At 33.6% G+C, this 27,015-nt stretch overlaps 1 protein-coding gene across 1 annotated transcript; it reads left to right on the top strand.

Moving 5' to 3' along the window:
- Positions 1-634: 634 nt before the first annotated feature.
- LOC144834581 (protein ABHD15-like) lies at positions 635-26,545 on the top strand. The gene is made up of 2 exons (XM_078689433.1): positions 635-707; positions 24,191-26,545. The coding sequence occupies exon 2, from the start codon at positions 24,512-24,514 to the stop codon at positions 25,667-25,669; it is 1,158 nt and encodes a 385-aa protein (XP_078545559.1). The 5' UTR covers positions 635-707; positions 24,191-24,511; the 3' UTR covers positions 25,670-26,545.
- Positions 26,546-27,015: the final 470 nt, after the last annotated feature.

Genomic DNA, 27,015 nt, shown 5'->3' with positions numbered 1-27,015 from the left:
AATAGCGTAGTTTTCAGTGTTCAAACCTCATGACTTCCGTTAAATCATGGACCATACATTAGGTCCATTAATTAAATCATGGAATAGTAACTGCAGAAATTGAGAAACCACCTCAGTGTCCAATATCATAACTTCCGTTGAAGCAGTGTGCAACTCTCGCTCTTGCCGAGAATGTCATAGTTCAAACTGCAAAAGTATAGAAAATGTAATAGTAACAATAATATGTCTTATTTCAACACAATTATGTGGGCCTAAAGATACAACCAGTATGCGTCTTTAACCCCATGATCACTTGAATTAAATGAAATCAATGTCATAAAAATGATAATACAACATGTGTATTAATGTCTCGTCTGCAGGTGAGAATGTCTATAGAGTCATTTGGTTTTATGCGCGTATTTATAATTTCGTTGATGCTTTCCTATGACCTCGGTCATGCGCAATTGAGAAACGAATGATTCTTGGATAGTTGTTGTTGTTTGTTATATTTGTTATAAACGCTCATCTGCATTTACTAAAGCAATGTCAAATGCTGTGGATCGAATATTTCGCTATCGATTTATTATTTTCTTTGAAGTTGGTGGCGCAGTTCGTTTTCTTGGTATGCTGTTTTGCATACAGGTGACTAGATGTTCGGGTCGTGAGTGTGTATGACAGTTGTGGCACGTATAACTTACTGTTTTGTTTATCATAAGTGATCTATTACTGTAAGTATAATTTAGTTTTGTAATTTCTGATAAATACCACATGAATCAGTGTTATCTTTCAAAGATGTCTAACGTTCTTTCGATCTTTTAGAACAAGCCGTACGGTAGGCCTACATTCAAACCTGTCCCGTTTCACGGTACGACAGATGTTTCCGTTTTAAAACAAAATCGTCTACATAACTGAACGGCTCAGTCTTCCGTTCCAGTAACTGAACATGTGGAAATGTAGGCTTTTATTTGTGAGATGTCAGACCACATTATTTCATGTAAAACAATGTTATACCACTTTGTTACATGAAGATCAATACATTTCATTTGGTGAAATATCACATTGAATTTGGAAAGTCACAGTTAATTTCGATCCAAGTTATTAAGTGTGAAGCATATTGCATTAAATCGAACACTTAATTGATGTCGGTGCGTTTATATAGCATCCACTTAAATAAGGTCAGACCCATCATTTATAATTTAGACAATCATTTTAATGAATGCGTGGTATGATAGGGGTTTTTTTTTCGTGTCATTTATGATTGACTTACGTAATTACAAAATTACCAAAGTTTCTTCAAACAACAAAATGAGATATGACTATTCACGTATGAGATGTGATCATGTAGGCCCACTTCATTACTTCTTCTCTGTCTATATTCTATCTGCCCTGCTTGCTCCTCCATGTGGAAACATGGGAAATATAATAGCTTAACTCGCCAAAAAAGCGTCCAATAATACACCAACAGCTCTGTCTACACTATCAAAGTTTATTTGACAAAAAAGTGTGATGTTCCCATATATGGACATCATGATGTCATACCACTACCATATTTGGGCATATCACTACCATATTTGGACACATCACAATGTTTTTGTCAAACTAGAGACTAGAGACAAAGATTAAGTCATAAAATGCGTACATTAATTTTAAACACTAAAACACTGTTTTGCATAGCGCTTGGTTTCATTAATTTTAGAGATAAAAACAACATGGCTACGACAGATTTATGATGTCAATAAGCAATATAAATGTACATTTTAAATCGATTGATTGACTTTATTGGAAATTCTCATCTACACAAATTTGTATCAATTTGCATTTTGATTGAAGACGAGTTCATGGGCTTGACATATAAGAAATCCTTAATCTCACGCGCGGAACACTCGCGTGTATACTATTATTGACATTCAAGAACTAACATTGTATGATGTTTCACAGCAAGTTAAAACTAATTCTAGCGTTTCTCGTGAATGTTACACGCGTTTCATACCCGTGGCAACGGGAAATGAGTTTTGATCAACCTGACAGAAACAAATTATTCTGTGCAGATTGATTGCAGTTTAAGTATCACCCCCTCTAGAAATATTTATTATCGCAGCACGCTTCAGGCCAGTTGTACCTTAGTTTTATGTTTGATAGTAGTAACACACTGTAGCTGAATATAGCGGATGATGAGTCTTCCTGAAAGACGGCTACACGTAACAGCGCTTACAGGTAAGTTAATCTAAAGCAAAATACTTCATAATAGTACATTTCAATCATAGTAGATGTCTAATAATGTTCTTTAAATATTGTTATAACACAATATATTGATATATCACGATTAGTTGATATTCAACACACAAAGTTGAAGTGCGTATATGAAATAGCATTTTCATCACCTTTTGTACGCGCGCGCACAAATGCCTGCCGTGTTTATCAACATTTTTACGCATATCAATGGTGTCATAACGTTATTCAAATTTACAGAATATTCTGCGCTGTAACACATAGTGGGTATAGACATACTAGGTGAATGATTTAAAATGTATTTGAGGGAAATAACTTGTTTTTTGTATTTTAGCACAACATGACGTGTATGTTTTGTGTTGTTCTTTTTCAGCTGTTGTCGCATGAGCAAAATTGCTCACTTTACCGTATTCTAACTATTTTCTCGTTAATTACAATATTATTATCTTGTGTATTTGCTAACGGATACGAGAAAACCCCGTCTTTGAACTTTGTAAATTGATCTTTAGTTTGCCATGAAAACGTATTATAATTAATCTTAATAATATTAGTGAATCAAAATGCATTGTCAAGGCCATTTGCGGCGTTAACAGCGCTAATGGCATTGCGTCCTAGTGCACGATTTAATCGAGTTAACGTCAGAACAATTAAATGAAGTAATACGTAACGTCACCGGCACATTAATGCAAGAGTAATGGCACAACGTCTTAATAATACGCATTGGGAATAGGATATAATAAAAATAATGTTGTTTGTGTCTCCTCAATTAATTTAACATCTATTATACTACCGATGTAATAATCATAGTCTATCAAAGACGTAGTGAAACTGGAACGATTTAGCTATAAAGTCAAGAAATGGAATGTAGCATCGCGGTAAGCGCGTAACGTCTGTCATGTGAATATCAGAGTTGTTAAGGAAAAAAATAAATAATATTATTAATGTACATAGCCACTTATAGAAGGGAGTTGAATAAAAAAAATCAAAAGCATCCCGCCTCCACACGTGAGGCAGTGCTCATGTAGTTACGCTTGGTCGATCCCACTAGGACGCAACGCAAGGACGTAAGCGCAGCGCAAGTGAGTTGACCAATGACAAGGGACAGTTCGAATAATCCATCGCTTGTGACTGGTCAAATTACTTTATTTTTATATTGACATTCGAGGACTAACATTTCATTTATTGCCTGGTGTTGTTTCACATTCAAGTTAAAACTAATTCTCGCGTTTATCGTGAATGTTATGTGACAAGCGTGGTTCCCACTAGCGACGCAACGCAAGGACGTAACGCAACGCAAGTGAATTGACCAATCACAAGCGATGGCTTATTCGCTTGTGATTGCTAACTGTCTATAACTGTCATTGGTTAAAACGCTTGCGTTGCGTTTACGTACTTGCGTTACGTCCTAGTGTGAACCAAACTTAAGAACTGTGTGTTGAACTTAACCGTTGATGCGCAGCCTCCTACCTCAATCAACAGCGTTTTTAATGACACCAGTATTTTTCTTAATCAACGTTGTAACACATTATTGATATTCGTCTGTTTGAATAACCTTTCTTTAATGGGGCTTCATCTAACCATATCTCTTTTAGGCTTTGATATTGTTTTCCATTCGTGGATGAGTTCAAGAATAATGGCGGAAGTTTGAAGACTCGCTTCCGGAGCTTTTTTTCATAGAAACATTCTAAATTTGTTTTATTTTAATTATTTCCTTTTAATATAAAATTGTTATATGGTACATAGTTTTACATAGTTTCTCTATGGAATGCGTTGCCTATTGAAATCCGTCAGGCTACTTCCACCAGTGTCTTCAAAACCCACCTTTTTAATTTGTAATTTTTCAAAATTTTCTGTCTTTGTAAAGCGCATTGAGGCTTTCAGCATAATGCGCTATATCAAGTACCAGTTATTATTATTATTATTATTATAGTCTGATAAATGTATTGGAATCCCCCAGCTTCAGTTCGAATCCATCCAGATTGAAAAGGGCATTCGGTCTCCGCGGTATAGTCGTTGTCGAAAGTGATGAAAAATAGCCAGAGCGAAGTATCTAAAACCACACGTATTCCCCTCGGTGGGCATCCATGTAAATCGGAAAACAGTTCCCGTGTGCATTATTTTTTCTATGAGGCTAAGGCAGAAACCATTAATATGACATCATAGAGGTCACACGTGCCTTAACCTAATAGGAAAAAAATTATGCTTCCCGAGTAAGATTGGTTTGTTTAAGCGTGGTTCCCACGCAAGGACGTAACGCAACGCAAGTGAATTGATCAATCACAAGCGATGGCTTATTCGCTTGTGATTGCTAACTGTCTATAACTTCGCTTGTCATTGGTTAAAACGCTTGCGTTGCGTTTACGTCCTTGCATTACGTTCTAGTGGGAACCAAGCTTTAGATTCCATCCAGTAAAATCGCTGTGGTAAGCCCTATGCAGCATCATTTGTTTGTTTTAATAAATAAGGCAAATATCTAAAATGCTTAATATCAGTAACTGTTGAATCTCTCAAAATAATAAAATAAGATGTATTGTATTCATTATTTACGAGAGGGAATTCAACATGTTTTAAGATACGTGTTTTGGCATTATGTCATAAAATTTTACAGACCAGTAAAAGGTTTCACACATAATTCAAAAGAAATTGAGATTGAAAAAATCAGAAATCAATTTCAACAGTCGTCGTATACCAGCAAGTTGAGTTAAAGATAAAAACGACGGAATGCATTGGACCATTCGATCGTTTAGATCCACTAAATACCGTACTATTACACATTCATAGGCATAATTATACTTCATGATTTACATCAGATAATATCACACCATTTTGTAACATCTTATCAGACTTCGAATCATATTTGACTGTTTAAAATTTCGATCGATATAATCACACACAGACATATAATTTGTGTCTCTTTTTAAGATTAGTTTTCCATTAATCCAACCGTAGATTTTAGTCTTTAAAATTGTCGTCTCTCGTTACCGGATAAATTACTATCACGCCTAAGAATTATGATTTAGTGTTTTATAGATGCAATTTCGATATCATGCATCTCAAATAATTAGGTAATCCTAACAAAATTGTATTATTATTCAATATATAAAATTCAATAAATATGAAAAGTGTGAAATTTAATTTTGCACATACATCATTAATGTTCCATCAAATTTATGTTGGCATTCTGAAAATGTTTGGAGAATGAGAAGCAATTACATTTAGTTAGTGACAAATCTCATCAAAATTGAATAATACATTTTTTTGTGCTTTTATACGGTTTTATATAATAAGAAACTCCGGATTATCAATGTGTTGATTTCTTTAAGTGCGCAATAGACACATCTTATATATATTTTTTGCCGGAAAATAATATTTCGTACGTATATTTCCGTGAACATATTTCAACGTGCATGATGATGTTACAAGTTGCGTTTGCGCCAATAAACTAACTCGTCATGGTGACGAGTTCAAATCGTAGTTATAGTAGTGTCCTGTTTGCCGAAAATGTCATTCCAACCGCAAGTGGCGTCTTAATAATCATTCCCAACATGCACCTATTGATTATAGTACCCACTTTTCCGTACTTGTCGTATTATAGAACATTACAACTTCAACCCCCGGTGTTTTAAAATACACTGATGCATAGTTTGCGCTATAATTAGAAAATTAACGTATGCTGAACTAAAATATAAAGGGGTGAATATTATGACATTTTTATGAACCGTTAACCGGTCAACTCCTACTATAGACTGAGTAGTTATCGTTAAATATCTAATATTCCGAGTGCTTAGTACTTGATCTATCCATCACTTCGGAAAGCACATTAACGAAACAACAAAATTATATCTGTACTATCATAATAGTGATTTAAATTGAAAACATAGTTATCTTTATATTTGAAGGTTGAGATTAATTGCAATGTGTCTATTATCAAAATTAAAACGTCTTCTTGATAGCAAGTGAAGGTTAAATTCAAGGGGTATGTAAACATACACATTATTTATACAATTGTAGTTGACTCTTTTGAGTCATATTATCATTCGTTCATATCATCATGTCATGTTGTAGGAGTAATAATGGATTGCAACAACTATCTCTCGGTGTGTTTTGCTATCTTCATCTGTTCCATTTGCTGCTCATCTTATAAATTAGAGCTTTCGAAGAGAAGTTATTCTGCGCATGATCAGAAAGAAAAGAAAGACTTATTGTAAATGTTTTAATGTAAAATAGTTATCAAAAAGCTCTGTCTACACTATCAAACTAGTTTGACAAAAAAAAGTGTGATGAGTCCAAATATGGTAGTGATATGCCCAATTATGGTAGTGATATGACATCATCATGTCCATATATGGCCATATCACACTTTTTTGTCATATACAGTTTGATAGTGTAGACAGAACTTAAAGATGTATTGACTAATTCCAAAAAAATTAAAAAAAAAAAGATTTCGAAAAAAAGTGGGTCATTTTGAAGTATCATAATAGTTATTAACTTTCACCAAAAATTAGTCAAAAAAAAAATAATTTAGCTGAAATACAGACATTTTTTTGTTCAAAAAATAACTTTGACTTCCAGTCAAAGTTTTCGATCAAAACATATCTCATAATGCAACGCGCTTGTTTGGCTACTTTGTATGCATAATCATAAAACTTCCTCGCAATCTGTGTGAAAACACCTTCTCAACCGTGACGAGTTGTAAACAATCCTAATTAGCATCAGGCATAATGCATACCCGTGGTTTGAAATCTTTGTTTACTTTCGCTCGCGACGATTTGTAATCAAATTAATTTACCTGTTAAATACGTAAACTTGTTGTTTTTGGCTCTAATTTTCGACTTAAAGTGAATAACTTTAATATTACTTTGATATGGCCAATTTAAAATTAGAATATTTTGATCTTCATTTTGTTGTGTTTCAAGGGACAATACATCTTTAAGATGTTTCTCCGTCTGGTTCGCCAAGAAAATGATTGGCTCAACAAACAAATCATGAGAGAAAAATTAATAGTTCGTTTAGAATTAATTTTTTGAAATCTACAGACCAATATGAGTGCGTCTTTTCACCTTTTATTATTAACTTGAACAACAAAAGCGTCTTGCTGCGAGAAAGGTCCAATTCATTGCTAACAGTAAACAGAACACGGTGTAATGTATTTGTAAAAAAGCAATTATTAATTTTAAATTGATGCAATTCGAGTTCTTTTTTTCCCCACTATTCTTTATATCAAATCTTCCGTATTATAAGTTATTTTGGTTGATGATTCCTAATCTGAAAATGTGGTGTAGGGATTTTATCGAACTATCTTATCAAAGATGATAATCAGGCACGGAATTCATGTAATTGCAAAATAAAATATCTTTATAACGTGGTATTGGCACATCCAGTTTGCAGTCTCAAATGTATGCAGCAAAAGACCTAAAAATATTCTCAGACGAAGATGATATATGTGCAATTAAAAATCCGAACCTCACGTTGCCGAAAATGTATTGCATGTATTTTTTCTCCTTTTTTTAGGTTGCTATAAATGTCAGCATTAATTTAGATTCTTCGACTCCGATATTAGTTCCTTTAAAATCTCCTTACGATTAGCCTACAGATCACGTGCGATGACTTGTTTATGACACGCAAATGATATCTAAAGGATTAAACTAATAGTAATAGATATTCGGTGTCGTTGTTTTGCAATATTTTTAAGCAACGCGGACATTTGTCACGAACGACCAACATATAAACCCGTACAACCTATGTCTATGTTGTAGTCTGCGGGCAAATACATCCTGTAAACATCAGGTTTTCATAAAGACAATTGAGAATAGAATAACTGTTACATTTGCGTTGTTTAATTGAATAAGGCCATATACATGGCTGCAGTCGCGTGCTCAAATGTGAGTTAGTGTTTACCGACCGACCAACCGACCGTCATAGTGAGCTGTAGAGTCGCGTCAGCACGCGACTAATAAACCTAATATATACTAAAGAAAGAAAGTTAAAACTCGCATGCGCAGATCGTGGGTTTTGCTCCACTTACCATCGCATCATCGAAGCTGAAAGCTTATTTGAAAACGTTGCCAAATATATTCTATAGAAAGAAAGTTAAAACTCGCATGCGCAGATTGTGGGTTTTACTCCACTTACCATCGCATTATCGATAGCTTATTTGAAAACGTTGCTATTTTTGACTCGAATACGAATACCCTCAAGTAATAGGTAAAGTAAGTAACACCACTAATTCAGGAGCATTCCACGAGTTTATTTTATACCACGCAAATCATGCACAAATATAAACATAAATATATTTGCATATCTCAACCGTGCAACGATGATCCATGGTATTATTATGGATATAAAGATAATGGGTATTTTAGCTCCATTATCATATTTGGCGAAATCTCTAGAGCGATATTTTTAACGATTACTGTATATAGGTAAATAAACAATACGGACTTTCCTAAGTGGGAAATAAAAAAAAATGTCTTCTCTCAAAATATTAAATAGTTTTACAAATGATTCGTGTTGTTGAAAAGGGCTACCGATCTTCCAAACCAGTTACTTCCCCCGACACCTTTCCTGTCTTTTGACGCTTCGCTCCAATTCAAAATATAAATTGTTTATTGTTCAACACTTTATTCTTCCTTATTCATCACTTTTGAAGCAATTATAAAATCACGGCTAATTAATATGATAAATAAATTAAGCTCTCAGCAACTGAGAAAAATACTTGGCAAAATAGAGAGAGCAACAGATGGCGTGCTATTTATTATTTCTTCCTATATTGACGATACAAAGAACTCGAGATTTAAATATGTAGTTTTGACGTCATCAATATATTGATTGTTCTGAAAATCAATATGCATGTTTTGTAAGTATATACCTACTAACGTCCAATAATTCGGGACGATAACATAAACATTGTGGACGTTATAGTGCAAAGAAACAAAACAACAACAGAGCATTGTCTCGGTAAAATAAAAACTAAAAAATAAATAAAAGCGGTATCGTACTAAAGCACCATGCAAGTACTTTGTGTTTATTGTTTATAACGTCCATTAACCCGGTAATAATGCATTGACTGAGAGTGTTTGCACAAAAGTGGCAACGGGCCTATAGACCTGCACGTTTCTTCGAAATGTAAGCAACTAAGTAACGAAGTAATCTGCACAAATGTGTGCTTTTCTGTTGGAATGTAAATGTATGTAACTTAGCAACTACCTGATCTGAACAGACCTTAAGCAACGTAACCTATAGTGACATTTCCTACATAATAGAACATATATTTTTTTTAATTGCTTATAATATCAGCCATCCATTTATCTCGAAGAATTGTGATTTGTGTACAGATCTATGTACAAGTTTGTTCGAACTAGATACCTGCCTGACTTCGACCTTTGAATACGATAACTAGAAAAGGTAGATCAAGTTTTTGAAGACAGTAAAATACATTGATCTCACTGTATTGAATTCCAAAACTAAATATATATGTAGAAATATTGTCAAAAACTAAGGTTATGGAACAGAAACTAATAACAACCCAGTAGTCACGGAGAGGAGAATGTCTCTTGCTGTGGAATGTAGTCCGACACAGTTAAATAAGACAAAATATCTGAAGCCAAAGATCGGAAAGAATGAACAGAAATAAAAGAATAGAAAGGCCGAGATATCGGACACGTTTCAACAGAAACGTATGGTAGATGAACTAACATAGAGTGTAGGTCTGGAAGAAGTAAGATGGCATGAAAGAAGATAGAGAGATGACTCATCACATGGAAACTGTAGATTGGACACAAAAAATGAATGCCATTCGGATTTGGAAAATGGAAAATGCCATGAGAAAGGCTTTAAAATGTATGAAGAGGTATAATAAACTTGTGTCTTGTAGCTTAACTGAGCTTGTGCACAGGTTGTTGCCGACACATCAATAACTTTTATCTCCATTAGTGAGTCCCGTCGTGTCGTACAGCCGCCTATGGCACGCCAGGACGGACATAACTATGTCAAGTTGACATCGCATGTCGAGTTGTTGTGTCGCTCGTGTTGTACCATACCCGCCTGTTCCACAACGACAGCAATGGGAGAAATAATAATAGATAAAAACAACTAACTATCGATGATCAAAACAAATCTTGAAGATGACTTATAGCCGTAATGTAGGGCAGCATCACGTGCCATTTTCTTTCACAAATGAGTAACTCGGCAACGCGTTGATCTTAAAGATTGTTTGAACTCTGAAGTAGGCCAATACGCGTTGCTCGATATCATAGATAACACAGTAACGCAGTAACGCAATTATTTCACAGATACATAAACATACTCCATTTATGTATATAGCAATGTGTGTATCATTGTACAATAAATTAATCATTGTAATACACCATTCTGACACAAACTCGCATCGCTGTACGATTAATAAACGAGGAAACTAAAACACGCTCCAATTGCAAGTTGTAGAACGGTTAATTTCTCGACAAAATTAATTAAATTATTATATTTAGTAATATGCATTAAAATGAATTAGTCGGAGGTTGCTAAATTAAATTAAATTATGTAATCGAGATTAACTTTTGAAGAAATTCACCAAAGTTGAAACCGATATAAATTATTTAAAATACTGTAAAACGTTCGGTGTCTTTCCGAATAATTTTAACAATTCTTATTTTATTATAATGTTGGTAGCTCTTTATCAAAACAGAATATATTTGATAACATATCATTTTTAGTAAATTTATTTTCTGCAGTAGCTTACATTTTATTATTTATGTTTGTGAAGTTTTAGATCAGAGAGAAATATAGAAGAATAGAAAATTATGAAAAAAAGGTGGATATTACAGAAAGAAATGTAAACGAAGCAATTCTACGAACATATTATATTTATTAAATTGTTCTTGATCATATTACACAATAGATGGGAGAAAATATGAGGTGAAAAAAATCAGAATAACAATGAATATGATATTAGATATATTGAAATAATATATTCATCTTTTGAAGTTAATATGAATAAAAGTAGTGGTTAATGCCACAAAAGAGAAAAAAAACCCATATTATTTATTTACACAACCTTGTATTAAAAGTGATTTTTATATAGTGATTTAGGTCTTTTGTGTTATTTTACCATCATATAGTTTTCCAATAACGACTGACCTCCTTGTAATATTGTAATTAAAGCATTTATTCGATTTAAAATTATTATCGATCTTAAGTAGGTTATTATTATTAGCAGTCCCAAGTTATGCTAATGGCCGTGTTGTATATGCCTCAGCAATAGACTCACTATAGCCGTGTAATGCATTGCTAAGATTCGTTAATTATTCTTAGCAGGATTTGTTTTAACTACGTATCAGGGCCTTCGGTAAATAAACTGTTTTCAAACTATTAAGCATAAATTAGCCTAATATAAATTTTGAATTATAGAAATCTGTAGCTTTTGGCAATTTGGCAATAAAAAAGTTGAATTAAATCTAAATGAATTATGCTGATCGATTCAGATATCTTTAAGAAAATCCATAAAATTGTTTGTACGCTATGGGATCTATGCTAATTGTGTTGAATCATACGATATCAATGATTAAAAATGCTATAAAAAAAAAACACGATGAAATTTAAAAGGCGAAAATTTGCCAGACTGAAATTATAAAATTGATTTTGTTTTCGAAGCTGGTTAAACTTCCATTAGTTTCTGGACTAAGCTATCTACACTATCAAACTAGTTAGTGCAGTGATGTGTTAAAAATATGGTAAAGATATGCCCAAGTACATCTTTTTTTTTGTCATATCAAATTTGATAGCGTAGACAGGCCTTAGAGATTTATATTTATTCAAAAGCTCTGTATACACTATCAAACTTTATGTGACAACAAAATGTGATGTGCCCGCCCATATGGACATGATGATGTCATACCACTGCCATATTTGGGCATATCTCCCATATATATATATATTGATAGTGTAGACAGAGCTTTAGAATAAATATAAATTGTCTGCTTGTTTCTTCAAAGAACAGGCATATCTATACTGTCGTATTTCAAATTATGTAACATTGCGACAATAAAGGGCTATGACTTTTGTTGGTATAGCCGAGAAGCATCAAGGGAAATCAAATACCAATCCGGCAGACAATGAATTATTCTTTGTTTATTACAAAACAGATACATTTTATGAACATTCGTTTGTAACCGTATTAATTAGATGTCATCCTAAAGCAACCGATAATTCCGTGTAGATTATTTCAATTTCCAACTGTCATCCATTGATCTTATTCGTTGAATATCTATCGTATTATCTGTCATTTAATATTTATTGGCGATAAACTCTCTGTATACATTATTAACGCATTATTATACTTATTAATAATAATTAATATCGAAATTCTCCTCCAATTAGCAACAACTGTTGTGCGGGGCTTTTGTAGTTTTGAAGTTCTGATCTCAAATTAGAATTTATTATTTTTTATTAAAGACTTTCACTGCACTCATGAGCTGCAGAACTCTAGAGAATTTTGTTATTTAGCATAGATGTTTGAGTTCGAATTAATTGCTTCTTATCCATAGTACAATAAGCCTAAATTAGAACAGAAAAAGAGAAATAGTAATAATAATAATTCAACATTTATTAGTTTCTATTCTAAGATTTTCTCGATACAGGACCAAATGTGACCGCTCAGTTATAGAAAAATACGAGATGATGAGGTGCACAGAAGACGTCTAACCGTTAAAATGGATTACCTGTTTATCTTACTAAAAAGCTGACTCCGAGCTGACTACCTGATCGTCTAAGTCAGGGGATTACACTTGGGAATATCTCAGACAGATTCGTTGCTAAACAACCTCTCAAATGTTCGTAAAGATCTGTCTACACTATCAAACTTTATGTAAAATAAATGTGATGTGCATATATGGACATGATGATGTCATATCACTGCCATATTTAAGCATATCACTACCATATTTGGGCACATCAAACTTTTTTGTCAAACTAGTTTGGAGCTTAAGGCAGCTTAATTTGTCAGCTAAGGTCCAAAACAAGTTTTTGGAAATATCAATACTTGCTGTTTGCTGAAAATTGTAGTAAATCGACTAGATTTCTAAATAGCTTTTTTCTATACTGTAAACTACTGAAAATGTCACTCGCTGTAAAGAGTTTTTTCAGTCTTTTTGGTTAAAATTGTCTGGAAATTATGTAATAGCTTCAAGTTGCTCAATCTGTGAGAAGTGAAAATAATGAACTAAAGTGAATTTCACTCTTTTAATTAAGAGTGCTCATTAAGCACTAACATTCACACTCACTCGAAAAAAGTAAAATTTTACTCTTTTACAATAAAGAGATTGGTGATTTGTATTTCTCGTTGAATGTTCGTTATCCGACCTCTTTAAAAACAGAAATAACACATCATTACCATTTCTATGTATATTTCTATGCTATACTCTAATGAATAACTGCATTTTATTCACATTTAGTAATTTTGAACAAGAAGGTTTTCTTAAGATTGTGTGCGTATTTTTAAACCGAAGAGGAAATTCCAACTCATCTTAACCTTGTAATAATCTAAAAATACATTCATTATAATTCAAAAATAATGGCAGAATGATTACATGGAAATAGACACAGTTGTATAAGCATTATTTACAATGTTAAATCGAAACAAATTCACACTTTCACGAACGAAAACGGTTCCGTGCTTGGAATAACTCGTAACGAATGTATTCAGTTGTATGCATATTATAAATAGATATTGCTAAATATATCAAAAGCATGGAAATAATATCATAATTTAAGTACACTTGTTAGGTCGAGTTTAGAAGATACATTAATATCTACTCTTGAGAGAGTAATATAACCACTCATGTTAAAAGCCAGTGATACTAAGAACTTTCGTTTGAAACCAATTATTGCTATTATGTAAAACATTCAATACAATGTTTTTGCACGATTTTCATTGTTATATTTGCTGATATGATTACTATGGGATAGAAATTGCTAATAATCAAAACGAATCCGTTCCATTATTACGATTATGGAACTGTGTCGTGCGTAGGCTAATGGTGTGTATATTTTTCAGATTATAGGTTACGGTTTAATAGGCCTAATACTATTTGCATCATTAACCTAGATTTCCGAATTGAAAATATTATTGCAACAATACTGTTTTCTCGTAGCTTTCTTCGTTGAAGAATTGTGTGATAATATTTTACAGGTTTTGGCAAACTAATGTTGCTTTTGTGTTTTTATTAGTCGCGTGGACGCGACTCAATAGTTCACTATGTCGGTCTGTCGGTCTGTCTGTCGGTCCGGTATCACTATGCGTTTTATCGCTTTCTGTACTTTTTGAACTGTTTTGATGTACAGAAAAGTTTTAAAGTACATTAATTTTCGAAAGTTCATTTTTTTCTGAGAGCACGCGACTTATGGCTGTTGGCCTTGTTATTTTCTTTTGCTCAACCTGACGTGAAGAATGTAATGTGCTGGATGTAGAATACATGTCAAATTAGATATACTGTCCTGAAAAAAATAATTTTATTTGTTTGTATTCAAATGTCACATAGGTACGGTAGACCAAAAATAATTTACCTGATACAAAACTGAATTAAAAAAAAAATCTTGGTTAATTATTTTTATAAGAGAAATTACTTTTTTTTCATTTTTGGCAAAAGTAATAACTTAGTTAGATACTCAGGTATAGGATTTGTGTCATCCTTCATAAACCCGATACATACTTTTGACGGTCTACTATTCATACATTGTAGAATGAGTTTTCAAAAAATGGTTTACCTGCATTGAACCGGTAGTGGTTTAGACTTTGTCTAGTTACTAATTGTCCTATGGTGTGTTTTTAGTCGCGTGAACGCGACTCTATAGTTCACTATGTCGGTCGGTCGGTCGGTCAGTCTGGTATCACTATGCGTTTTAGCACGCGACTTATGGCTGTTGGCCTTGTTATTTGTGAACCTGCTGATTATGGCACGCCAATTACCTTCAGGTTTCTGTTGTCTAGTCTTTCCCACATCCTAACATTGTATTAGTAAAGTTGATCAAAATGATCTTTTGTATTAATGTTTAGTAATTCAGAAAAAAACAAAACTAAATGAATGTTAATGTTCACTAATGGTATGATACTAAAGGTTAAAATTGTGATATTAATGAGGGAAAAACAGAAAATAATGAAAAAGGTAGAAAATGTTTAGAAATTATGTAATGGAACATTGAATGAATAAAGGTGGTGGTGAACCACAAAAGATAAAAAAAAAGATGGATAAATAAATAATTCAAAACAAAAAACATTTATTTACTTCCTTTTTAAAAATTGAAACAATAATGGAATAAATAAGAAATAACATATATACAAGTAACAATACATCTTAATATGTGTGAGTTGATTTTGGATTTCAGTATGGCATGCCAATTGTCCTTTCTACGATTGCTTACGTCAGTCAGCTTTCTTATTTCTTGCCACCTTTGCAGTAAACAAATGTAGGCCTAATACAGTCGTCCTAGCTTACTTATCATAAACTATATCGAACGGGAAATATGTCATCTGTTGCCTTGATGTCATACAACTTTAATATTCAGTGTTCTTTAATCATGGAGTATCATCTAGAATATTCTTGTAGAATAAAAATCATTGGCTTGGCCTTTTAAATGATTGATGAAAGAACACAGTAGAATGTTTTTTTCATAATGTTCATTTCCTCTTTCCATTTCCCTGCTTGGATGGACGTGATCAAAAGTCAGTGACTTAATCCGGATTTTATATTTTTCACATAAAGTGCTCATCAATAAAGTAAGAGAAAACGTATTAAAGAGTGTTAAGTGATCCAACGACAGGTCAAAGAAATATATATGGTTTGGTTTTAAAAGTAGTCTTTGGATAGTCACAATTTTACTTGTCCCTTCGGCCTCTTTAGCGCATGCGTGATAGTATGAATCGAGAGCGTTGGTTTCGTCATAATCCCATTTGCTTTTTTTTTTCGCGATGGGCGGCAACCAATCAGGAATTCGCGAGAATACATTCCGCTAGTCGGAAACAAACATGTTCATGTTGGGTGACTTTCTTTACTTTCGCAGATTATTCCTGTTATTACAACAAATATATATATTGCCGTGACGTCACTACAACACATTACTGTATTTTTATTCTGTATCGATGGTAATGTTGTGTGTACGTTGACTTAGTTTAACTGCGAGGGAGTAGGGCCTACTTTATATACAAGAGACTCTTAACATTAGCAATGATTAGCATAACATTATGATAATAATTATTCATAATTCATTTGTATAAGTTTGGGTACAGTGTCTATGATTTATCTAATATATTATTTCATCATGAAAACAGTATTTCTTTCCCACAATTGATTAATCTATTTAATAGTACTGTAATTAGCTATTCAACATTATCAACGACTTTACGTCTATTTACCCGATATAGTATACTTGGCCTAACTGTTAGGCCTACTTTTACAGTGGAGGGAACAACTTAATATGTCTATTTCTCAGCATAAATTGAATTTGTTATTAAAATTAATTTGTAATGTAAGATTAATAATAATAGATCTATATTTTTGTATTTTCATTGTATCAATGTGTTTGGTTGGGAATCCCTTTGGAGACAAGCTCTTGAGCTTAAAGGGTTATCCCTTACTTTCCATGTTTAATTTATCAAGTTTAATGTTTGTATTATTCTCTATTATTCAAATAATGCTGTTTTATAAATATTACTTATTAGAACTTACTTACTCAATACACGACATTTTTATAATAAACAGATTTTCCAAATTAAAATGTACCGTAAATGATCGAATAAAGCGGGTGGCATTCACACTTATTCCGTTTCACGGAACGGAAGACGACGCCGTTCAATTCCACCGGTGTCAATTCGGTATATAATTTTGCGTATATAATTGTTTAACTTTTAACCAAAATGGCTCCGTCTTCTGTTCCGTGTGTGAATGTAGCAGGAACTCGTTTTCTATGTTTCTGGCGCGCGCGTATTCGACGTCACCAGATATCTATTTTATTGAATTTCTTCGATTCCTTTCCCCAGTAAACCTACACTTTATATTTGGAACGTTTGGAAAAATAATTTATGAAACGCCAAATTAATATTAACTTAAATGTAACCAGACACAAATTTGTCTAAAAGCATCAGCACCGATATATTTACCGTCGCGGCGCTTTTCGCCCGCGGCTGATCCAATCGAGCTAATTCGCGTTACCGATTTAACCATACGTTCTGTCTTTCCTCATCTACTTTGAACTAATGATATATACACTGCGGTGATTATTGATTTATTCGAGTTTTATCCATTTCCATTCCACATCTTAGAGTTCATCACCTTTACAAGATCAAAAAAAAATTAACTGCAATTAATGTTTGCAATGAATCTGAATTGGAATAAATCATATTGAAAAATTACTCCACAGTAACAATTAAGGACGTGCCCGTATCTCATCGTAAAAATGGAAAGTTATAAATAAGAGAAAATTATGGAAACATTTAGTAATGATACGAACATATTTCAAAATCTTTAGATGAAATTATGTTGCCTAAAGTAACTATCATCTGTAATATCTCTAGTTGAGTAAAATGTTTTCTTGGTGTTAGTGTACCGTATTTCGCTGTGGCTGAAGAGTTCAATCCAAGATCAGCATTTTGTCTGGAAGGGAGTGACTCATCAGTAAGTACTGAGCTGGTAAAATAATAATAATGTGTGAAGAGTTTAAAGAGTGTACGACCAATAAATGTTCATTTGCATTTCTGTAGAATACAGTAGCTATAGCTGCTGTCCGATGGCAGAGAACATCCATATAGTTAGAGATGTCTCCAGTAAAGGTCCAGTTGAATTCTCAAGATGACATGTGATCTTGCTGCCACATAAATTTGTGTTAGAATATTCAAAATGTTTATACATGTCTAGTGTAAGATTCTGGTTCAGATTCTAAGCTACGCTATGCAATCTTCCGTTCCGAATGTAGCTTTACCATTAGGGTCTAAGTTAAAAAGGCTTTTTTATCAAACTAGTTCTTAGGGAATGGACTATTTCACCTTTGAAATATTTGCTTAGGGTAATTTGAAAAATGACTTAAGCAAATCATTAACTTACAACAAAGTTAAGATGATTTTTTGCTAAGCAATTTAATTAATCCCTGTTATTTATCTCATGAAGATACGATGCCTTTATAGATGTTTTAACTGCGAGTCATAGTGTTCCCCTTCTTGGAAATCTCTATCCATTAGAAACAGTTGTATATTATATATCCGAGTCAAAGATAGGCTGTTGTCATTATATAATTGAGTTGTGTACTTTTTCTAATAAGTCTAAATGCCAAGTCATTTCAGCTGTCAGTCAAGTGATATCTTACAATCTTTATAGCCTCTTACTAAAATACCAATGACATAAATATACAATTAAGCTAACATTATGGAGTAAGCATCGCGGAATTTGAATCGTATTAAACGTTTTATCCTTCAGAATCTGAATTAAGGTAGAAAATAATGGTATCGTACACATTATAGTAAGAATACATCTTGGTTCCCATTAAGATTGGTTCTCACTAGTGACGCAACGTAACGCAATCTACGCAACGTAAGCAAATGCCCTTCTAATAATTGTGTTTGCCCCCGCCTGCGTGAAATCAAACCTATTGCGTCGTCGCTTTAAAGCGTGGTTCCCACTAGCGACGCAACGCAAGGACGTAGACGCAACGCAAGTGAGTTGACCAATGACAAGGAACAGGTCGAATAATCGACCGCTGTTGATTGGTCAAATTACTTATTGCACTAAACTTAATATCAGTTGTATGCTTCACACATTCGTGACAATAAACGCCGAAAAATTAAAAAAAGTATCTTGTTCAAATATCTAGCCCTCGTACAAATATTTATACGAAGTCCCTTTCTTTCAATTTTTCTGTCGTCTAAATGATTCTTACCCTTTTCGTCTCCTTTCGTCTCTTTTCGTTGTTTATGTAATGACAATTCTGATGGATAATTCGATGGAAACATTCCACATATCATGTCATAGTTCCAATGGAACAATGAAGCAGCTGTAGATTGGTGTTTACCAATCGCAGTGTTTGAAATTGTGGCTGCTGACATTCAGGCTTTCCCCGAGTGTGTAGTTATTGTGTTTCTCATGTTAGTCCACCAGGCTTTTCGGTTTTACACGAGCGCAAATAGTATACATATGGAACGCCACATGTGCCAACATATTTATCTTTTTATTATGAATTGAATTGATCACTTAATTTCAGAATAAATATTCCATATATACAAACAAAATACAAAACGGAAAATCACACTAAAATAGGATTTTTCCCACATAGTAAAGAGATTTGAATATCGTAACAGATAGTTCGTAGTAAACCTAACAAGATCATTTTCACTATTCAAAACTCTCTTAATCTAAAACCATACGCACTTGCGTACAAGCTCGTACTGAAGGAAATTATAAAATATGATCTATTTTCCATGAATTAACCATTGGAATCATATTTCTTTTCCTGTTTTGACTAGAATCGTAATCATAATATAGGCCTATAACACATATGTAAACAATAATTTTATCACCCAATGTATAGGACGCGTAATCCGAAATCCAATAATTTCACATGCAGTTCTCGTGTGAAGCTAACATAATAATGAGACCAGCTTTTTCTATTATTCTATTACCAGACATCAAGTCAGGCCTATTTGGGTCAAAGGTTGTTCACGTAACGTTATCTATGAGTAAATAAATATTGTTTGTTATAGATCGCATAGGGAAATAGGTTATTTAGTTCGAACGTTTCCATACAATAGTTGATGACAGACTGGACGAGCTGATCGAGGTAAGATGATGTTATTTAAAAAACTCTATTAAACTCCTATTAACAGTTTCAGCAAATTATTTGACATTGTTGAAAAATAAATTACTTATGACGAAAAGTAAGCATCACGATAGTTGAACATTTGTAGGTGATGGGTTGACTGTAATAATTGATGGAGTTGTGTATACGTGGAGTATTGCTATCTGTGTAATTCGCTTCCAATTGTAGTATTTTTAATCATCACAAAAGAGAGTAGGTTCACCGCTCGTGCATTCAATCAATTGAGCAGCCTGTGTTTTATGAAACCGCTCACAGCGAAGCTTTTTTAAGCCTTTGGGCAGATTTATGGGAGCAACAATCATCGTTATAGTTACCTTTTGATAAAAAGCAGGTCTAGAACCTGTTTTGCACTAGGTAGTTGCGACTCAACTAATCGTGAGTTCTGTTTGCAGTTTGTTTTGCTACGCAAAAGTAGAAATTTGAATACGCATGCGCATAAACCGATGCTTTATTTGAGCGCGATTCGCATAGTGAAAACAGGCTTAACATGCAGACGATAAATGATGACCAAGTCAAAGTTCACATGAGCATGTGTACATTCCAAACCACTACTATATGTAAATTAGGTTCTGAGCAGGGTTTGTTTCTGAGCAAATTTTCAAATTTTCTTAGTTAAACTGTCGCTGACCGGTTTATGTTAGCGGCCTTACCAGGTTATCTGTGGTTCTCGCCACGTTATATCATTGTCAGTAGAAAGTTACTTTCTATGTATAATGGTACACCAAGTAGGCTATATTGATTTTTCCATCATTGTGTGATATGTTTCAGGTTTTAGAGTTCAACAAAGTATGAACTCGACGTAATACAAACTTTGCAAATTCTCTTGGTTAACGCCTGTCGCTGACCAGTTTATGTTAGGCCCTACCAGGTTATCTGTGGTTCTCGCCACGTTATATCATTGTCAGTAGAAAGTTACTTTCTATGTATAATGGTACACCAAGTAGGCTATATTGATTTTTCCATCATTGTGTGATATGTTTCAGGTTTTAAAGTTCAACAAAGTGTGAACTCGACGTCATCCTTCATCCTTGTAACATGGAGTTTTAGCATTTGCAGAAGCATTAATAGGCAATCAATTATCCTGGTCGGTATAACAAATGAATTCAAAGATTCTATGATTTATAAAATTAATCTTTATAATCTGTGTAAAAACAGTAGAAAGGTAATAAGTAGACATTATAGATAGGGATGATAATTATAATATATCTGTTACACAACGAGCCAAACACAAAGCGACCTTACATAGCTAGCTAGGCAGGGCTCACCTGACGAAGTTTGTTGATTTAATAACCTGCATTATAATAATACTATTCACTAATATAGGTACTGATTAGATACACATTATTTTATATATTTGTGTTAAGGATATGAATGGTCTCTGGAGATGGATAGAATTGCCTGCTTTGCATAATTGCATTATAAATTCGATAATAAGCTAATTGAAGTGGTGGCCCTAGAGATGCAATGCTTATAACTGTATGCCTATATGCCGTGTGTGTGTGTCAATGTATAAAATGAACCATGAATCGTACTTGTGATCTGTACACGTCATTACCAATTCAGATGTATCGTAACTTAATTTGTCACATTATTCCAGATGCAAAGAAAACATTCAATATCGATGCGTACGTCTGATATGTGATTCATTATTGGCAGTGGTGTTAGAATTCAAACGTAAACCTGGACGTTACATCGCATGTCAAATGCGAGGCAATGGTGAAAAGGTTTTCCTGCAGATACGTCACACGCGTGTCAAATGCGAGGCAATGGTGAAGGGGGCTTTTTAAATATAAACCTGGTCCTGTAAGATACGTTGCATGCGTGTCAAATGCGAGGCAACTGTAAAGGCTTTTTCTCTTTAAAAAAGTGTTATCGGTACTTACGTGTCAGATGCGAGGCATTGCTGAAGTTTTTTTTTCTTTAAATACAAAACATGGTCCCACACGTTACACGCGTGTCAAATGCGAGGCAATTGTTTAATGGTTTTCTTTATAGATATATAAACCTGGTCCTGTAAATACGCTACAAGCGTGTCAAATGCGAGGTGAATCGTGAATATTGGTTTTCTTTATTGGTATAAACCTGGTCCTGATACACGCGTGTCAAATGCGAGGCAATGGCGTATGTTCATGCTGTACATCAGAAAACAGGAATAATTTTTTTATTTAAAATTAATGTTCACAATAAATTATTTTAGCTGTAATTTCACCTGTTCCGACTAAAAGGATAAATTTGACGATGACGTAATTATTAACACCACAATTATCGGTGATAAGATGATGACAATGATAAAACCGTAGTAACCAAATAACCATGATGATGTAACAATAACGTCACAGGGGCAATAATGATAAAGACATTAATGATATCGATACTGATGATGATGAGAAATACGCTGATGAATGGAAAATGACTTTATGTCGTTAAATGTTAATAAACCTTGTCAATCGCTGTTGCAAGAGTCTTATTTAAACGAGAAAGAAAGTAAATTGACATTGACACAGAACTAACTTGGTAATTTTACTCATATTTAAAAAGGTAGTAAACCATAGACAGATAGGTCTAATTACTTGTCAAATTGTCAGACGTAAGAAAACTGATCTCTTGAATAAACACGTCCATCACTTTCTCATTTGTTTTTTATAGTAATAAATATTACCTATTATTTATTATACCTAAGTCGTATCAACATTACCGTATAATAGGCCCGATATTAAATGTCAGCGAAATTGAAAAAAAAAAACCCTTATACGTAATTTCAGCCCGTGTAATTACCAATCGTTTTCTGAGATTCATGAATTTTGATGGCATTAACACGTCTTAAAGTGAGTAAACGTTTCCCAGTAGAAATCATCCTTACGCCTTAGAATTGAATGTAATGATGCAGCAAGGTGAATACGAAAAAACACACGTGCAATGAACATACGATTAGCATACTATCAAAGATTAAAATATAGATAGATGTTTTTAAAATCGATTTTGAAGAATGAAAAGCTTACGGCCATAATCGGTCATTTCTGTCACATTTCCATTAAACTTGTTTATATGCTATGTTGCCAAAACCGAAGGAAAGATACATTTTAAATATAATTAGAACAACAGAGCAATTGAAATTTAATTTGTCATCGATTCAAGTGCGTATTTCTGAGCAAAATGGACACTTTAGTTAGCTCTGAACTGCATTCGATCTACTAAAACTTCCATTAGATGAGTTACTTGAAAGGCCCTCTAGGTAAACGGTGACGTAATCTTCAGACAAAAAGTAAATCTTAAATATCTGAATTTGACGGTAAATCGGCTTCTATACCTATATCATATCACATATCAAAGAGACTCGGAGTACCGTACTATAGCCAGCCCCAAGCATTTTCATTTAATTTATTCAGTAAAAACCGGCCTCCGGCTCATTTTACAATAATAAATCATGTTCATTTTCGGACATGCAGAAATGTCTTTTTTGAAAATGATTTAACTAAATATAATGCAAAAAAAAAAAATTCAGGTTGTTTTTTTCTTATATTTTTATAGAACCACATTATTCATTCATTATTGTTGTCTAACAGTTAAAGTTTTTATTATTCTTATTATTTGATAGAAACTAGAACTATCAACGTCCTAATTTATATTCATTCTCATCGTTTTATGAAATCATTCCTTTTTGTCATCATTTGTTTCTTAATTCGTTGACATTGTAGACCTGAATCGTTAAATGATTAAAAGTAAACGATTTGTTTTAAATATTCAGGGGCCGACCTACGATTTTTTTTATACGAGGGAGCACTAAAGCTCTGTCTATCAAACTAGTTTGACAAAAAAGTGTGATCTGCCCAATATGGTAGTGAAACCATCATGTCCATATGGGCACATCAATTTTTTTGTATACATAAAGTTTGATAGTGTAGACAGGGCTTAACAAACAGTCTACAAAAAATATATATCAGAAAAAGTCGTTTATTTATTTTTAGCCCGTTAAAAGGGAGATACCTCGGCGATATAGGCCTACCCCTGGTTCCTCCCCTGATATTATAGGTCTACAGTTAGGCCTACTAACAATCTTCTCATCATATTCATTGTCCTCGTTTTCCTCTGTAGTCTGTAATTAATAGAGGAAATATGTTTTATTTTTCAGAAAATGCTGATGAAAATAGTCAACCTTTTTTAGCAGCTGCCAGTCTTGAATTAGTAACCTGTGCGCTGATTTAGTCATTTAAATTCTCCTTAATGCTGGCATGATTTTGAAAATAAAGAAGTAAGAAGGCCACGCTAATTGTCTGCGTCATATAGAGTGAAATGTGTACTACAAACAGCTTGATTCGATTCATTCAGAACGCTTCATCGACGTATTCACCCGGTAGTATAGTTCTCTCGTGCGTTTGCCCGGGAAAGTGGTAACAGCTTGGATGAAAATGTTCAGTACGTTCTGTTTAAGTGTACAGGATAAAGCGACTCCATGATATATATTGTGTTTTTGTTTCTTGTCCGGGTGATTGCAAGCGTCGTTGTCCCATTGCTTGAGAAAATGGAGGACGTTAAAAGTTGTGTTCCATCTTTGTTCTATCAAGAATCATCGTTGATGAAATTCGTTCGTCGAAAATGTACTTTGTTGAAATCACCGTATAAACCGACGTTATGGGCAATGAATAGGCATGTTCAGACGGCATTGACTCTTTTGCTGCCGACGAAAGAAGAAATGAACTACAACCGTCAGTATTTACAAATGGATGATGGAGGGTTGGTTGCATTGGATTGGGTTTTACCAATTCATAAATTTTCAGACAAACTCAACGCGAAAACGCCGCTTGTTATCATTCTACCCGGTCTTCCTTCAAACTCATTCCCAGTCAGCAATATATGTGATATCGCCAGAAACCATGGTTATAGAGTAGTTATATTTCGTAAAAGAGGTCACGATGGCGTACCATTAACGACACCGAAATTACAAAGTATTGGCGATTGTACGGATCTGCGTGAAACAGTTAAATATATACGTCAACAGTATCAAAAAGCAAAGATGGCAGCCGTTGCATACGGGTCTGCCACAGGCCTTCTCATGTCCTACCTCGGTGAATTTGGTTCATCGGCAGATTTATCAGCTGCCGTTAATATATCACCAAGTTACGATTTACAAGAACAATTTGACACGGATTTCAGGAATCCGTACAATTGGCTAATGTTGCAATATGCTAAGTTTCAATTAACCCAGCATGCTGGTGCGTTACTTCAAACAGTGGATTGTGACCGCGCATTTCAATCGTCTTGTCTTTCCGATTTTGAAAAAAACGTTTACGCAAAAATGTACGGTATACAAGACATGGATGAATACTGGGAGAAAAATAATCCATTGAGAGAAGTGGATGAGGTAGCCGTTCCATTGCTTTGTATTAACAGCCTAGATGACCCAATTTGTCCAGGTTCTAAGATCCCGTATGACCTGTTTACAACGCTTCCCAACGCCATGTTGGTAACCACGAAACGCGGGGGTCATTGTGGATTTTTTCAGTATTTAAAACCAGAAAGCTGGGCTGATCAGTTGACTATACAGTATATAGACAGCGTATTGCAATTTGTACATCTACAAGACGGGTTCATGAGAAATAGTCGATTTTAAACAAAAGACATTGGACAATTTAAAACAAAACTATGATGAGAAATATAAGCCTACTGTTCCTATTAAAAAAATATAAACATTTATTTAGGGTTGCTCTATAATATATTGTATTAACATCAATTAATGTTTATGTTCGATGTTTTCACGTTGCTACATTTCTAATGCCTTTTTTAATAACATTACTACAAATAGGCCTAACATAGTAGGAGAGAGACCGACAAAACATGATTTATAGGTACCAGCTTATATTTAAGATTAGGCCTTTCAAATAGCGTTGGATTTAATATAAGTATGTAGCCAGAACGTTGGGCTTGATTTTTTTTTCATTTCAGATGATATTTCACTTTGTGAATTTTAAATTTATTACTTTAGCATAGGATATCACTATTGAAAGGATACTATTTCAAATTAGCGGTGTGGTAGTGGTTTAATGATAATAATGAGCTTTTATAAAATGCTCTAGGGAGGCTAATTTAATCAAAAGAAGAGTGTTTCCTTCTGCTTGTTTGTACTTTGTATATTTTATAATACAAAATAATATTGCATTTGAATTTGTTATTACAATTTTTGTATCTTGAAATAAAATCTTCGTTTTGTCATAGCGCCCTCTGGAAATTCCAAACTCTTTTTCTCAATCTTATCTTGTGTGCGTCTACAGTAGTCTGGGTTCCAGACGGAGTTTTGACTTAATATTAGTAAAAATATAAATATTTTTGGCACATATGGCGTTTCATACGTATACTACTTGAGCTCTCAGGCCCGAAAATATGAGCGGAAAATACATCGAAATACAAGTCTAGTGTGCGTCGTACAATCTAAATGTAGGCCTACTGCTAGCATGCATAGTGCAAGTACAGTGATACTTAACATAAAGTATAGCGTCGTTGGTGGTGATTAAGATTATGAGGTTTACTTACGTAAATATTCTTAAGTCTATTTTGATACATTTGAACTTGAGAAATAATAAACGACATCATTAAAACAAACCAGCTCAACTCGTCTATTTACTCAGCAATTGTATTTTGAAATGAAAATACATACGGTTTTTTAACAAAAATCAAAACAAAAACGATATACTATTTTTTTTAATTGAAAATGACTATTATGATGACGTGACTATGGTCGCTTGATCTACAAAATGAAGATGATGAAAGGACATTGACTTTTATTCGTTGTACAATGGTGATGATGATGATAGTGACGATGAATTATAAAAAAAAATAATTAGTGGTCATTTGTTTGGACAGTGATTCCTAATAAATAATGATGATGACCAGCAATAGGACGGATACAACCAGGGAGGTATACAATTGGATTTATAATTATTAATTGAAAACGTTTTAATT

Source organism: Antedon bifida, chromosome 2 (assembly GCF_963402885.1).
Source record: "Antedon bifida chromosome 2, ecAntBifi1.1, whole genome shotgun sequence".
Classification (NCBI taxonomy): Eukaryota; Metazoa; Echinodermata; class Crinoidea; order Comatulida; family Antedonidae; genus Antedon; species Antedon bifida.
This window is presented reverse-complemented; position numbering and strand designations above follow the sequence as displayed.

What these genes read in the sequence shown, in the direction of transcription:
- LOC144834581 (XM_078689433.1), top strand. Translation starts at nt 24,512, where the DNA reads ATGATATATATTGTGTTTTTGTTTCTTGTCCGGGTGATTGCAAGCGTC.